At 42.9% G+C, this 17,023-nt stretch overlaps 1 protein-coding gene across 10 annotated transcripts in view; it reads right to left on the reverse strand.

Moving 5' to 3' along the window:
- KDM6A (lysine demethylase 6A) overlaps positions 1 to 16,698 on the reverse strand; it is a 294,383-nt gene extending 277,685 nt beyond the window's left edge. For 7 of the 10 annotated variants that reach the window (XM_065578489.1, XM_005301784.5, XM_024107563.3 and 4 more), the window contains exons 1-2: positions 16,075 to 16,386; positions 15,801 to 15,864 (exon numbers count right to left, since the gene is read on the reverse strand). In XM_065578489.1, coding sequence (XP_065434561.1) covers positions 15,801 to 15,864; positions 16,075 to 16,238 — 228 coding nt within the window. In that variant the 5' untranslated portion in view covers positions 16,239 to 16,386. Of the gene's footprint in view, positions 1 to 15,800; positions 15,865 to 16,074 lie in introns of those variants that run through there. The other 3 variants (XM_005301785.5, XM_024107564.3, XM_065578506.1) reach the window with 3 other exon arrangements.
- Between the last annotated feature and the right edge of the window lie 325 nt (positions 16,699 to 17,023).

Here is a 17,023-nt window from a genome sequence, read left to right on the forward strand (position 1 = left end):
ACTGTCATTACGGTACCCGGAGTGCAACCTCATACACTGCCACCTCCCACTGTCATGCAGCAATGGGACTGCTTCCTTTTCTCAGGCTAGGTCTACACTACCCGCCTGAATCGGCGGGTAGAAATCGACCTCTCGGGGATCGATTTATCGCCTCCCGTCAGGACGCGACAATCGATCCCTGAATCGACGCTCTTACTCCACCAGTGGAGGTGGGAGTAAGCGCCGTCAACAGAAAGCCGCAGAAGTCGATTTTGCCGCCGTCCTCACAGCGGGGTAAGTCGGCTGCGATACGTCGAATTCAGCTACGCTATTCACGTAGCTGAATTTGCGTATCTTAAATCGACTCCCCCCTGTAGTGTAGATGTACCCTCAGAGACTCAACCATACTCCAGATCCCTCCTTTTCAGCAACTGCTGAGTTGCAGAAAACCATAGGAGCTACTTCTTCACCTATGGCAGCAAAAATTTGTTAAAGACTCAGTGTAAGGCGAAGGGGTCTAATGGAAAAAGAGTAGTTAACCTCCAAAATGCCAAAATATGAGAAACAGAAATTGCTTAGTTGTATTATGGTGATGAGGTATTTCAATTATTACTCTATTTTGTCATCATTACATTGGGAGCCAAAAGATTCACCTAAATATTTAGGAAACCCTCACATTTAAAAAAAATTAGCGTGTGTAGAAGGAGGGGTAACCTAAACACTGGAGCCTGACCTAATCCAGTTTATAGAAAGAAAAGTATCCATTTCTTTCTATAAACTGAATGTTAATTCACATTTTACTCTAAAAATGTATGTATTTAGTAAACTAAGGATAAAATTGCATAAATAACTGCTACATCATTTTTAAACTATTATTTACTAACATTAAAGATGGAAAAATTTATCACATCATGCATCTGATCCTATTCACACTGCAGGATTATACCAGGGCAGTTCGTTTCCTAGTGATTTTTCCAGTATACTTTGAAAACTGAAAAAAAAAAAAAAAACCTCATTTGCTTGTAGTTAAAAACTGAGCAGGCACAGCAGCAATGTTTTAGAAAAGCATTTAAGAACTGTGAATTTTTGTAAAGCTCAAGCTCTAAAAAGCAGGAAATTAAAATTTAAGTTTCCACTTTTAAATAAAAAATACTCCAAGTACTCTGAATTACAGCAAACTACAGATACGGTCAAACAACTAACTCTGGCCTTGTACTCCACCATACTGTGTTGTAATTTTTAGATATGAGAAGATACCGTACAGTTTTGCAGGTGGACATTTTTAGACTGTAGAACATATTTTAGAAAAGCTACAAATGTAGTAGTCTGTTAAGCCCGATGCTTTATCAATACAGATTATTTTCCCCCTCAAGTAATTTTTCCATGATCCTGATCTAGGAATTTTAGATACAGTATCTGTAACACTTATATAATTGGTGACAGATAAGCCCTTTGTGAATGGTAGCAAATAATAGCACTCAATACACTACTTCCCTTAAAAGACATCATTTTAACAATGTGCTTTTCTATGGAGAGTATTTGGTCATAACTACAGCTATAGTCTATGCAATCAATGCATAAATAAGTTCAATATTATATAGTTTTTGTGGTCATTTGAGATGAATGGGGGATTGACAGATATAAGGCTGTCTTGGTTTCTGGATTACATTATGAGGCCAGATTTAAGGTTGTCTGGGTGACCTCACCAATGATTATGTGTATTTCAGAAAGCATGGGGGAGTTATTTGTGCTTAAAAAAAAAAAAAAAATCAAACCTTATAATTTGTATCACAAAAACAATTAGAGGCTACAGCCATGATCAAGGCCCCACAGCACCAGGTACAGTATGCACACAGAGGAAGAAGCAGTCATTACATAGAAGAATTTACAAATTAACTACATATGACATATAAAGGTTAAGAAAAAAGAAGTATCCCATTTTCCAAAGTGGAAGTAAGAAACAAAGATTAAGTTCATTGCCCAACACAAGAGATCTGAGTCCCAATCCAGTGCCTGAACTGTACTATCATGTCTTCTTTGGGCACCTCAATTTAAATGTCCTTGATTTTTAAATGGGTTACATTTAAAAAAAAAATCATTTAGGATTCTTCTTCTAAAAAGACAGGTGAAGTAGTATGTCTGATCAACTTTACCTGTAATTTAACTAACCTACAGAACAGGGATCGGCAACCTTTCAGAAGTGGTGTGCTGAGTCTTCATTTAGTCACTCTAATTTAAGGTTTCGCGTTCCAGTAATACATTTTATCGATTTTAGAAGGTCTCTTTCTATAAGTCTATAATATATAACTAAAGTATTGTTGTATGTAAAGTAAATAAGGTTTTTAAAATGTTTAAGAAGCTTCATTTAAAATTAAATTAAAATGCAAAGCTCCCCGGACCGGTGGCCAGGACCCAGGCAGTGTGAATGCCACTGAAAATCAGCTCACGTGCCGCATTTGGCACGCGTGCCATAGGTTGCCTAACCCTGCTATATAAACTGCTTTGTAAAAGTTAATTTTTTTATCGTATAAGAAAATCCTAAGTAGTTGAGCAGTGTTTGGCAAAGGGGGTAACAGGACATAGGGAATTGGGCAACACAGGATGGTATGCTGTAGAGGGTATAGAGGCAAGGGGAAGTTATGAGCAGTGTTCCCGCTAATTTTTTACGTCCATGTGCAGAATGAATTTTGTTATGTGCACATATTGGTGCGCACAACAAAATTCATGTGGTGGGGGTGGGGCCGAGGGGTTCAGAGTGTGAGAGGGGGATCAGGGCTGAGGCAGAGCATTGGGGTGCGGGGTGAGTGCTCTGGCTGGGGATGGGAGCTCAGGGCTAGGGCAGAGGGTTGGGGGGGGAATGAGGGTTCTGGCTGGGGGTGCAGACTGGGGTGGGCTGGGGATGAGGGGTTCAGGGTGCAGGAGGGGGCTCTGGGCTGGAGCAGAGGGTTGGGTGCAGGGCATGAGGGCTCCGGGGTGAGGCCAGGGATGAGGGGTTCAGGAGGGGGCTCAGGACTGGGGCAGAGGATTTGGGTGCGAGCTGCGGTGGGGAGAGAGAGAGAACGGACTCCCCGCAGCCCTCTCTTGCCGCAGCAGCTCAGGGCCAGGTGAGAGGCATCTCTCCCCAGTGCAAAAGAGGTTGTGATAGGGCAGTGGTTTTCAACCTGTGGTCCGCAGATCCTGGGGGTCTGCAGACTATGTCTAAGATTTTGAAAAGGGTCCATACTGCCATGTTTTACTGGTCCGCACATGGGGAAAAAAAAAAAAAGGCTGAAAACCATTGCAATAGGTAAGGGTATGTCCTCTCTCCTCCCAACTGGTTGAAGCTGGAAAGGCCTCAGGTAATTATTACCCACTAGTCTGAATTTGATGTGTTCTGGTTTTGAGTTGTTTTTAAGGGGAAAAAAAGAAAAAAAAAAAGCCCCGAGAAAAGGATGTGAAATGTCCTATAGGTGGGATTTATTTTTCTTTCCCTAGCTGGTGAGTCTGTACATTGGCTTACTCACACCCTACAATAGCTGTGGTTTCTCAGTGCTGGAAAATTCCTACTTATCTGTTATGGGGATTCCCCAAAAGTAGTAAATCCCAATGTATTGGGGGCAGGGTTTCTCTGGCTTTGCTATCAGAAAGATGAGGATAGAGTGAATTCAGTCTGTCACACCTGGGCTTTCCCTGGAAGATCTTGGTTGTCTGCACTGGAAGCAAGAAATGCAAAGTGTAAAAAGGGACAGTGTCAACTTCAAGTCCCCTGCTAGTTTTTGTCGTTTGACATGTTTAGTACCTGAAAGTTATTTTTTAAGTGGCTCTTTTAAGGTTGAACACATATCCTTACTTGTGCCTGCCACTTTTACTTATGGATTCTGATAGTCTAATTATGCAATCCCGTATCATTGCGGCCGTTACATTATGAAGGTGTCAGAGTTTCCTGAAGTTCCTCACAATCCCTACTACCCATGACTAAGCAAAATAAGCATTCAAATTTTTACTATTAACCTCCTCTGCCAGGTCACCTCTGTAGTTAAGATAAGGACTAGGCTTTCATTATGACCCAAGTTTTGGTACACTTCTCTCCCTTTCCCCCCCAGACTAATTTCACCAGACCTATAGCCATCTGACTAAAAATTGTGCACTACTATACCAAAGGTGCATTGTGGGGGTTCTGTTTAAGACCTCAGAGGAGGTCGGTTTACACATACATTTCTAGTGTCCAGTGTTTGATGTTTGTACATATACAATTTCTTGGATTTCAGATTCTTAAAGCAACTTTTAAAGAATAGGTAACTTATTCCTGCTGACTTCTCTTAATCCGTTTTGAATTCATGGCAGGACAGTAACCTTCACTCTGACAACCAAGTTTCAACATCAGCTTCTTATGCAGGAATTTTTCAGAAACTTACAAGTGTAAAATTATATGCATTTTTTTCCTTTATTCACTCTTGTAACGCAAAGACTTGAACTTATAAAAACAAGCAATTTTTTAAAAATGTCAGGCTTTGTGCATCATAATATAGCACAAAAGGACAGAAATCTAATTTTTTCCTCTCCTTTGCAAGTCATCTTTAAAACGTGAGTAGCTCCTCTTTATCAATCTTATATTCCCTTTCCTTTGGGAAATTCAACATTCAAACATTAAGGTTTCAGAAATACAAAGTTTCATGCTTGAAATATTTCCAACCCTCATAAGTCTGAGGACAGCCTAATATACAGATGAAAAATACCTAGCTGACTCCTTTCATACCAAAGCCCAAAACCATGAAATATTAAGAACAGAAGCTGCATACGGTTTATTCTTTTCTATATTTAATATATTTAATTGGGGCACTTCTATTTAACAAATCTTCAACAAATATAGCTAACTGTTGTACTGTTATAATTTCTTTCCTCTTCTTTTCTGGCCTATTACAGATCATGTGGCATCTTTCAGCATTGCTGTGTGTGTGGTATTCAGTTTTCCTTCTCTCCTCCCCCGCTTCTCCATTGTGATCTGTTTTCCACCTATTAATCTATTCCACTGTATTTTCTGGCTCTCCTTCCTTCTCCCCTATAAAAATCCCAATTGCACATTTAAAATCTACTTAGTCCTTTCCTCTTTCACCCACCTCATATCATAACCACCTAAACCCCTATATTGACCTTCCCCCACCCTCCAAGTTTAACAAAAGAGCCTGACATTTTCTTTTCCTTGGCTTTCCCTTCCATCCAGAAGGGCAGCAACACCTGAGCTGCTCTGCTCCAACTTCACTCTTAAAAAACAGCAGCAGCATTTAGCCTGCTTTATTTTGCCTCCATCCTTTCCTCTTAAGAGCAGTTGTCCCTCAGTTGCTCTGCTCTTAGGCTTGCTCTCTTGCTTCAGGGGCAGGAGAAAAATGACATCAGCCATGCTATATTCAGGATTTATAGGGTCCAGGGCAAAATGAATGACTTCCCTACCTCCCCCTTCGTGGTGTTCCACACACAACTCCACTATCTCCCATCCATCTTTTCTTCTGCCCCTCCTAATCTTGTTATGTATGTATACTTTGTTCTTATTAATCTTGCCAATGCACCTACTGAGGTAGGGAACAACACTGCAGGCAAGTTAACTAACTCAGACAGCAAGAAGGCAGGAGGCCAGCAACCTGTAAAGGTGTACAGCACCAATCTCTTCCATGCTTTCTTCCCCTCCCTATGACACCCCCCTCCCCATCCATTTTGCAAAATAACTCCATTTCAGCCTCTCTTGTCTGTTGATACTTCTCACAGGGGGATTTCTTCCTCTCCTCAGTAGGATCTTCTCCCCCAATTCCTTCCTGGAAGGCAGAGAGACTCCATCCACTCTCCTCTTCCTTCCCACAAAGCAGAGGGAGGCCTAGGTTCAGCTAACAGTAGCTCCAAATGCAGGCCACACTGCATTCAGCTTAGGCCCTTCCATGTGTGTTCCTTCCCCTCTAGAGCCAGTTCTTCTCCACAGCAGTATGAAACATGGGCAGGTACACAAGAGACACACTGAGGAGTCTGTACTGAAAGTCATTCTGGCACCTTTTGCTGTACACTCTCCCTCCTCCCCGCCAACTTGCTCAGGCGCTGCATCTCTCCCATGCCTCCTAAGACAGCCCAAATATCCCAGTTCCCACTTCTCGTCCATAAAAAAGGGCAGTGGCACTCCTCTTCAATGTGCAGCAGCACCTGGACAGCTTGTGTTCCCAGGCTTGTCCCCTGCCTTCAGAGGGAAGTGAGCCAGAAGCTCTGCTCATTAGTCCCAACTCACTAAGGTGATACAAATTCTTGGGCAAGTGAGCTTTTCAAGCCTGACAGACTATAAAATATAGAGCTTTTAGTAACCATCTTCACTAACTTTTTCAGTTTAAAAGATGCAGGTCTACATGACTACAGAAAAGGTCTAGTGTTTCTATAGTGGATGCCATTATGCATCTTTTGACAAATTTTAAACAATATTTTAAAAACCTAAAGAGCATCTCAATTCCCAAAATACTATCTGAAATTCCATGAAAAATTTATTCACTGTTTAATTTGATCTAGAACAGAATATTAAACTTATTTTGGATAGTGATTCAGTCCTGCAAACAAAGTTCTTGGAGAAGGCATTTGGTCTTATATGCAGAGCCACTTCAACAATAGTTCTTAACATATGACCATAAAGAAAACGAAAATGCTGATACACATCATTCTAGACATATCAGTTCATAAAAACCAAGTCATTTCTCTTACAACTATATACACTAGCTCTTAATTCCACATATTGAATGCACAAGATGTCCCCTATGATCTTGTTACAGAATTAATTATAGATACAAGATTAAATATTTTTCTTTAAAATTCTTGTGTCAAAACAGTTCTGTTAATCACTAATGCAAAAAATGAGAACAGAGAATGTTGTGCACTATCATCAGTGCAAGAATATTGTTTAACACCCCAAAGTATGCTTAGGGGCTTTTCCTGTTCATTAATTTAGTAGCCTGTTTATAAGTGGAGATGTTCTTATATCATTCCCTCTAAAGAGAGAAAATAGTATCCAATATAAAAAACATCAGTCCACTATGCAGACATACTTGATTTTAAAGGCATAAAACTTAAAGTCTCAGATAAAAGTAACAACTGTTGATAGGGCCTTAAACAAATACTTGATATATTTAAGTCTTCAAGCAGAATGATCCTCCAAAATTTTCTAGGTTAAGGCCTCTATTCAAAAACTGATTTTAAAATGACATTGCATTGCTCCTTGTTTATTGTGTCTAGTTCTAGACTGTTTGTTCCTTTTATGTAAAAAAAAATAAAAATTATATACTTCCTCCCACCACCCCAAACGTCTGAGGCCTACGAAGTAAAACTGGGCTCAGAGTACAGCACCTCTCTCTTACCGTAACAGTAAACATTCTGCAGGCCAATTTATGCGCTTAGTGTGACACCGATACAACCCCACCACCCTTCTTCAGGCTGCACACATGGAACCAAGGACAGTATTTCAATTATTCTAAAAGATACAAATGAGTATTCTGCTAATTAGGAGGGTACTATTAATCTACATTTATAAAAGTTTCTCCTTTGGATCATTTGACTAGCTGGCTGCCTGAAAAACACTAGCAGCACGCCAAGGTTCACTGAGCAAGTGTCATTTAAATATTATTTAAAGTAAGAAATTAGACATGATATTCCAATTTTTCTAATCAAAACACCACAATTCCAGAACCTAAACAAAAGAAAGGGTAATATTCATTGTAGTTTAGAGAAGAAACAAAATCAACATTTGAAGGGTAGGAGGGGATAGGAACCATGCAGATACAATATATGGGGGATAAATACACCACTACCTCGATACAACGCTGTCCTCGGGAGCCAAAAAATCTTACTGCATTATAGGTGAAACCATGTTATATCGAACTTGCTTTGATCCGCCGGAGTGCACAGCCCCCCCTCCCCCCCCCCGGAGCACTGCTTTACCGCGTTATATCAGAATTCGTGTTATATCGGGTCGTGTTTTATCGGGGTAGAGGTGTACTGTGAGTATGAATCCATGTGATAATGGTAGACCATTAACATATTTTCAAAAAGAGAGAAAAAGGTATCACCTGGTTCAACAACTTTAACACCTTTGATAGCCTCACCTGCCCTCTATCCACTAATTCATCTCATCAGCACTTAGTGTAATGCCCCAAGTCTGTTAAAAATAAAATGGTTGTTTTAAAACTATTCACAATCTATCAGATAAGCATTTCCTCTTCCCTTCAGCCTCACAACTGCAGAATTTCCCAAAGTTGCATCTACTTGTTGCCTAGGACCAGTAACAATCAGCAATGAACCAATGTTTAAAAGTGGATACTTTGTGATTTTTTTAGGGCTGGAAATGGGAATTTAACCTTTTCAATGGTGTAAATTTCCTATGGGATACAGACTGCCAGTGGGTTACAGCACATGCTTACAGTCCTGGAAGGTCCTGAGATATCAGACCTTAAAATCATAACACGGTAGAAAGAAAGAAAAAAAAAATCTGTTTTTATGGCTTCCCCCAATCTTTGTAAAACTGATTAAGTAAAGCAAATGGCTTTACAAGCAGAGAAATGCAAAGGATAACCCCAAGTCTTTAAACATGTCTAGAATATTTTCTATTTAATAAGTGCCATATTTTGAATATATGAATGAACTTTTCAGACCATACTATCAGCACTCATTTCAGAAGACATGCATAACACATATTTGTAGCCTTGCTACTGAAAAGTAATATGCCTAACAAGTTCACATCAATGGGGGAGGGATAGCTCAGTGGTTTGAGCATTGGCCTGCTAAATCCAGGGTTGTGAGTTCAATCCTTGAGGGAACCATTTAGGGATCTGGGGATTGGTCCTGCTTTGAGCAGGGGGTTGGACTAGATGACCTCCTGAGGTCCCTTCCAAGTCTGGAATAAGAGGACCATACAAAGGCTCACGAGAGTCAAGTGACCACATTTACCCACAAATGGCAAAGACACAAGTCAGTTAACAACATCATCCAAGATGAAGATAGACAAACTCTGCACCATTTGGTTATTTTTTTAGATAAATAGATTAGAGAGAGAGAGAGAGAGAGATTAGATAGATAGATAGCACATTTAAGAATTTCAGAAATATATTTGAGATTTTACATGGACTGTTTTGTATTTCTCCTCCTTTAAAGCCAGACTCCATTAGTATCATGAATACACCTAAACACAGCTCAAAGGAAGGAAGCATTATGGTTATGATACCGGGCTGGAATTCAACATACCTGGGTTTTATTTCCATCTTTGCCACACATTTCCTGTGTGACCTCAGAAAAGTTACCTACTCTCACTGTGCTTCAACTCATCATCTGTTAAATGATACTACTTCCATTTCTTCCCCTCCCACTATCCTCGCCTGGCATATCTATTTTCAATGTAAAATGTTCATAGATTTTAAGGCCAGAAGATACCAATATAATCATCTAGTCGAGTGATTCTCAACCTATTTACCATTGTGGGCCGTATATGCAGCTCTCTGTGTTATGTGGCCCGCATCCTATATGGCCCTGAAGAGGTCACACGGGACACAGCTATGTGCTGATTGGGCAGGAAGCAGTCCACGGCTTCAGAACCACTGATCTAGTCTGACCTCCTGCATAACAGGCTGTAGAACTTCCTCAAAATAATTCCTGTTTGAACCACAGCATCTCTTTTAGAAAAAGATTTCAGGGTAAGTACTGCATTATGTATATTACTCCTTGGGAAATTCTGTGCCACTGCGCAATGCAGAATTTTGCAGAAATTAATGTTGTGCACGCAGAATTACCATCCCTGCCACCCACACAAATGGGCTGCAGAGATGTTGCCCACTACTAGGGGCCACTGGACCTGGCAGAGCCCAGCTCGCAAACAGAAGACATGGGGCAGGAGCTGGAAGGTTCCCAGCACGCCCTGAAGGAAAGAGGCAGCAGCGCACAGGAAACTCTGTGTAAGCCGAGGACCCAACATCAGGCTGTCTCCCCCTCTGGATTCCTGGTCCTAGGGGTTAGAGGGTGTGAGTGTCTGGCTGGAGCGGGGGGGCCGCAGCTGGTCTCAGATGGGCGCAGGGGGAGTGAATGTCTGGGCTGGGGGGAAGGGGTATGAGTGTCTGGCACCCCGGGAGGGCTCCGGAGGGTAGAAAGTGGCAGAGAAACAGGAAGCAAGTTGTCCTAGGGGTTTCTTTAACTCACTGCTCAGACATACTTGCTGACAGGTATTTTTAAATAAATTACATAATCACACCAGTTTCAATTATTTTGGTAGTGTTATTTTGACAAATAAAATTTGCAGAATTCTAAAATATTGTGCACAGAATTTAATTTTTTGGCGCAGAATGCCCCCAGGAGTAGTATATGCATATCAGCTGGCACAATGCCCCCACCCTCAAAATCTGTCGCAGTCTCTAGGCACTACTGTAACAGCAATACTCATACCATATGACATTTGGAAAGCTACAAAAATGAGCTAGAGTATCTTATTTATATTATTCCACACTAATGTCCATAATGCCTCTCTGGATAGATGACAAGAAATCTGGCTGAAATTCAAACACTAGTTATGCTACATCAAGTACTAAAACTTTTTGAACATGCACAAACCTTGAGAGCTAACAACACTGATTTGCTGAATAAGTAAATATTTTGTAACAGATGAAGCATCAGACCTACAAACATGACAGAGGAATACTGCACCCTTTAAGTAAAAGTGTGTGTGTACACACACACACACACACTTATTTTTAAAAAATGTTTTAAAATAGAATACTGTACAACCAGGAATAATGGAACGTATTCAACCATTTCTTCCACTGGGGCTTTTTCAAAAATCTATGCCTTTAAGCTCAAGCAGACATGGAATACAGAAAGACAACCAACCAATCTGAAATCCATACACCCGCTTCCAATATCTAAGAAATTTTGTAGGATTTTATTTCAAACTGCTCTACTTCAAGATACTTCAAAACAAGACCAGCAACTCAAGTTTCCAGGTATGGTACTGCTTGCAAAATTGTAACTTGCTTCACCTTCCTCCACATTCATATAAGCATGTTAGACAATTGATTTTAATAAACATAAGGCAAATTTGGAATTTATTAACGTGATCTATGAAGCAACCGCTCAGTAATAATTTACAGAGCATGGATTACACCACCCCCTTTTTAGAGCACTTTTACACAAGTCTCATGGTACCAATACCCAAGTTCCCCTGCTCCCAGCACTGCCATTATATTAGACAAGCAGTGTAATTATTTTAAAGCAAATGTTTCACTTCTGTTCCGGTGAAAACAAATTAATCCAAAGGATTTTTTAAAAGGCTCAAAAATACGTCACTGTACTACACTTAGCTTTTTCTACTAAAATATTTTCCTTAACTACTTTTCAAGCACTCTGCTATAATTTAAAAATAAGGATGCTGAATTATATGTTAGCAGAAAATTGACAGCCAGCATTAAAGGGATACAGTCAACTTAATTCACACTGGCAGTAAAATATTTGTAAACACACTGCTACAAGTAACACCTAACATAAGAATAATGGAAAGATCAGCACAGGGAAAGAATATTGTGTTTTGTGCATTTGATAGCACTGCACATAGCTACTTAATTATTTTCCCTGTTTGCGTGGGGCGTCTTCACAACAGGGGAGATGCAAACTCTTTCATAATAGAAATTGTATAAAACTTGTGAAGGAGACTGAAGCACATATGTAGTATATGAAACTACTTTTATTTTTTTAATCAGACTTCAAAGTTGCCTGTCTTTAAATAATAACATGTTTGATTTTGAACAGTATATTCCAAATTGATTAGACTCAATGAATAGGGGAGTTAGTAACAGTCCTGAACCCAATATATTACATAAGCTGCAGAATTCTAATACAAAAGCCAAACAATTACATTTTATTAAATGAAGGTTTGTCACAAGGAATAAATGTCAACTTTGACTAAATACCACAAGAACATTAAGAAGGGCTCCCCTTGCAATCTAGTTCCAATATTATAACTCTTCCCTTCTCCTCCAAGCATTTTTTTAAGCCTTCACTACCTGAGAAAAGCAGGAACAAGGGAAGGAAAGTATCAGATGTATTCAAACTACTGGAGACATCAAGATACCAAAGAGTGCCTTTTGCACCTTCATGTATGACCTAGTGAACAGCTGAGAGATATTTCCTATAAAACTGGTTTCAGTGCACCAGTAACGAGGATCTCAGCATTTCAATTAGGATACAAGAGCCTTCCATCCTATGCCCAGGCTCTCCCCCCCCATAAAAAGCCATACTAATCGCAGAGATTGAAAGCACACCTTCCAAACTAATATTTTCAGGATTCATTGTTGCAAAATAAAGTTGAAAGTTTTGAAAACAGTGATTCTTCAGTTTTATATCACCACACAATAATGCCAAAATACACAATTACGTAATACATCAAAGTTTCAATTTTGTCCAGTCTATAATGCATGCAATACATTGTTCAGTGACATAACATGCATCTTCTCTAGACTAGACTTTCAATATGCCACACAACACAAGGTGTGTGGGTCCAATGTTATAATATACACACCATTCTGATTTGTTAACTGTGAGGGCAGCACCCAATGAAATTCATTCTACAATGACACATCCTACAGAGCATTACCACCTTACAAGACAGGACCTCTCGTGTCAGACTATAATCCTTATTCTCAGCAAGTGCTCAGAGGGAGAAAGGAGTAAACTCCCTCCAAGGTGGAACACAGGACTGTCTTCCCCCTTTCCTTTGAGAATTTTTTTAGTCTCAGGGAGGCGATCAGAAATAAGTAGGACCATGATCCTAACCTTCTTCGCACTCTAGCCAGTAGAGCTTGCCAGACACAGAAGGGGTAGTCACATTGCAACCACCTTCTATGAATGGGAACATCACTAAGAATTCTGCCTCTAAGGGTATGTCTACACTGCAATTAGACACCCGCAGCTGGACTGTGCCAGTTGACTCAGAATAAGGGACTGTTTAACTGCAGTGTAGAGTTTGGGCTCTGCAGCCCGTGCTCTGGGAACCTCCCACCTCACAGGGGTCCCTAGAACCTGGATTCCAGTGCCAGCCCGAACATCTACACCACAATTAAACAGCCCCTTAGCCCAAGCCCGAGTTAGCTGGCACGGGCCAGCTGTGGTTTTTAAAAGCCATGTAGATATACTCTAAGACAATTCCTCCTTGAACTCCTCCTGAAACAGTATGACTCCACGCTTCTCCCAATGTGTGACTGAGTAAACAGCACAACAGAGTCCTTAATGTTTTGGCTAGTGAATTCTGAATTATGCAGATAGGATTTCATAACTAGAGAGTCTAGGAGTTTTGTTAGCTATTGTTCTTTCATGCACAAACTCCAAGAACAGTACAACAGAATTGCAGGTTACAGCAAAATATATGGCTGTTATGTCACTTCTAGCAATAAAAAATTACCTATCAAATGTTGATGACCTGTTCCGTCATCCAGCCTAAATCCCTCCCAGTGCAGGGCGAGATCTAAGAGTATATATGTAAGCTTCACATGCGAGAAGTGACCAGAGCATAAGTAGTGCATCTTAAACTGTATTAACTTTGAATCATGCTAGGACAGTAACTTAAACAATCTTGAAGTAACACAAGCTAAATTTGTAAATAGAACGAAACTTTTTTGCATGAATTTCTTGCCAAATACTTTGTATTGAATAGTAACATTCTGATTCTTTTACTCTCCAAATTCTCCTCTTGATTTGTCATTTCTAAATGACAAATTTTAGTCAGAAATCATTTCACAAGGTAACCTGCATCTTACATATTTCCAGTATGCAGAGCCAGAAAATGTTACCAGGAAAATTCAGATAGAAGATTGGGATATTTGCCTATTTATATTAATTTTACAGACTGCATGTGTTCACATAATAAAAGGGTAACATCTAATGCATTTGTAGAAGTCTGCTTCAAAAGTCACAAAATATACCACATTACATTATTGTATCAGACATATTGCCATATAAACACTAAACATTAAATTCATCAATTTAAAATACAAGTACACAGGATGGTAAGAATCAAATCTCAGCGGTTAGAACTGAATTTGCTTTACTACTTGATTTCACAAAACACAAACTACAAGGTAATGTACTGAAGTTGCAAGAGACCTGCAAGGAATAGCATAAACATCCTAATTTTTTTTTTAAGTGTTCTCAAACTCCACCTCAAAGTCAGTTTCTAGTGATTCTCAGTACTATTTAAAGGTTCCTATTATAACATCTACATATTAGATGTCAATTAAAATAAAGATTTAAGTGATTTGATGTCATGCTCCCATTTTATAGATATATTCAAAAGTTTGTAAATAACTTTAAACTCATAAGCAACAAGCAAAACCTTATTTTGTAAAACATAAGCTCAAAGAAAAATGTTTTTGAAAAAATTCTAATATTAAGCTTTGCCATTATGCCAGAAAGAAATTTACCCTATATTGAGGCCTAAAATACTGAATTCAAGACACTTGGAAGTATGGTTTCAAAATCAGACAAGAATAATGGAAAGGACATATTCATGTAAAAACATTCGCATCCAGCATGGACACAATAGGATGAGAGAAGTGTCAAATGCAAAGCTACTAAATCCGAAGTAGAAACCAGAGGAATATGAAATAGCTCAATATCTATTGCTGCAACGGGGCTATCTATTAATGGGTTCGAATTATTTTGTACACAAATGTTTTCCTCCTGTTTTCAGTCTTAAGATACAAACTGACAGATACTCCAGCTGCACAGCCTTTGTCACTAGCTTGTGGATGGGGAGCTAAATGTGCTACAGGTTGATAAGGATTATGCCAGCTCTGCAAACGCTGTATTCTATGTTAGGAAAGCAACGAGAAGAATCTTGCAATGCGCAAGAGAGTTTGCCTTAACCACAGTGGGGGGCTACACATTTCAGCCTATGTGTATATTCATTCCTACTATTTATTTCCCTGTTTACCTCCCCCCTCCCCTTTCTCTTTCTCCTCCCTGTCCGGCCATCTTGGGCCGACAGGAGCAGCCATTACTTAACTAAATGACAGGGCCAACAACTTTTCACAGAAACAAACGTGTACGTATAAAGACTAGGCAGGCTCTAGACTGTGCCATTCCCTGGGAGCAGCGCAGGAGCGGGGCAGCCGGGGAGTCACTCCGCTACAAGTTACACATTTGAGGCAGCTGGATCCAGCGAACAAACAAGTCACTTAGCGACTGACTCCGAAGCGACACACAACTCCCGCACTAGAGCGATCCCAACCCAAGAGGCCGCGTTTCCGCCACTCCAGCCAACAGCGGGGTGAGGGGCGCAGGCCCGGGGGCTGGGATTTGGCAGGGAGCGCGCAACCTGAGCCCAATACAAACGGGGTTAAAATCACTAGGGAGGGTCCGAGGGAAACCAACGTCAGCAGCGCCTCACACCCCCCTCCCGGGCCACCCCGCGCTCCTCGCCGCTTGCTCCAGAGCCGGAGACTCCGGCCTGACGCGCAGGCACTTTCCGTCCCAGTGCTGAGCAAGCCCCAGAAAGTGCCTGAGAGAAGCCGCAGGCCGCGCTCCGTGCCCGCTCCCCGGGCTGTACGTGCGCTCGGGGGGCAGCTCCGGGCTGTATGTGCCCGGCGGGGCGGGGGAGGGCTCCTAACACACACGGAGCCCCAGGAGAGAGGCGAGGGGCGAGCCCGTAGGCCAGGGGGGAGCGCAGTACCCCAGCGCGTCTCTCCCCCCGGGCTGTGGCGGTGCCACCCCATGCCCACGCGCACACACACGCCGTGCAGGCTCGGGGGGAGGGGTGGCGGGGCTGGGCTGGCTCCCTCCTCCCCCCATCCTCTTACCTTTAACAGCAAGGCCTTCGTTCTGGCGCCATCTTCATGAAGCCTCAGAAACCCGAAGACTCGGCTGCGGAGGGGGAGCGGGAGGGGGAGAGAAGCACAAGGCGCAGCGTTAGTCAGGGAGAAGCCCCCGCACGGGCTCGCTGACAGAGCGCGGCCGGCCGGGAGCCCGCACAAGCCCCGCACGGAGACGGGCGCCCTGGCCCTGCCCGAGCGGGGCGCCGCGGCGGGGAGGGGAGAGCGGCGGGATACGGAGGCGGGGGGGGGGCGCGGGTACCTGTCGAGGCCGGAGAGGGCTGCTCTCTCCTCGGCTGTCAGGCTGGCGAAGTCCTCCTCGCTCTGGCCGTTCGCTTTCCCCGCCGCCATTTTCTTTTCCTCATCACCGAAAGGAGCAGCAGAGGCGGCGGCAGCGGCGGCGAGCGACACTCCGCACGATTTCATGGAAACGCAGCGTAATTAACTCACAATCACAACCGCCCCCCCGGCGCGCCCCCAACGCCCCCCAGTGCCGGGCGGGGCGGGGCGCCCGACACACACACCACAACTTTTATTACAACAACAACAGCCGGCAGGGAGGGGGAGGGAGGCGGGGGGAAGCCCCGCAGCTCGGAGGAGGAGGGAGGGGGAAGAGCGCCCCAGCGCTGGAGGCTCGGGGGGAGGAGGAAGAGGAGGAGGCTGCGGCGGCGGCTGCAGGCGGCGATGGCGGCGGAGCCGTGTTTACATCGCTGCTGCGCTGCTGGCCCCGGCGGCGCGGGGTGAGTGGAGTCGGGGTGACAGGGTCCCCCCGCCCGCCCGCGCAGGGTGTATTTGTTGCCTGTACAAACTTCCCCAGCAGCTGCACAAAGTTGTTGTAATTGTGTCACACAGCGAACCCCACGCCGCCACCGTGACCCCCTTGCCCCCCCGCCCGCCCGGGTCCGTCCAGCCAATCGCCGCCTCCCCAGCGCTGCACGTGACCTTTGTTGACTTACGTCAGTCATAGCGCTCTTCCACCACTGCGCTCCAGCTTGGTTGGCGCTCTCTGTGCCCGCCCCATAACTGCCATCATGTCATTGGTCAAGGGGATGTCCAGGGGGCAGGATTTGGTGGGGAACCTGCTTGCTATTGGTACAACGTCTCGTCAGTCAGAGAGCTTTGTCAGTTACTCAGGCACAGCAAGTTTGTGTGCATTCATTAAATAATAAGGGGGGAGCACGGTGGGGAGCGGCAGGTTGGGGGGCGGGGGG

This window comes from Chrysemys picta, chromosome 1 (genome assembly GCF_011386835.1).
Source record: "Chrysemys picta bellii isolate R12L10 chromosome 1, ASM1138683v2, whole genome shotgun sequence".
Taxonomy (NCBI): Eukaryota; Metazoa; Chordata; order Testudines; family Emydidae; genus Chrysemys; species Chrysemys picta.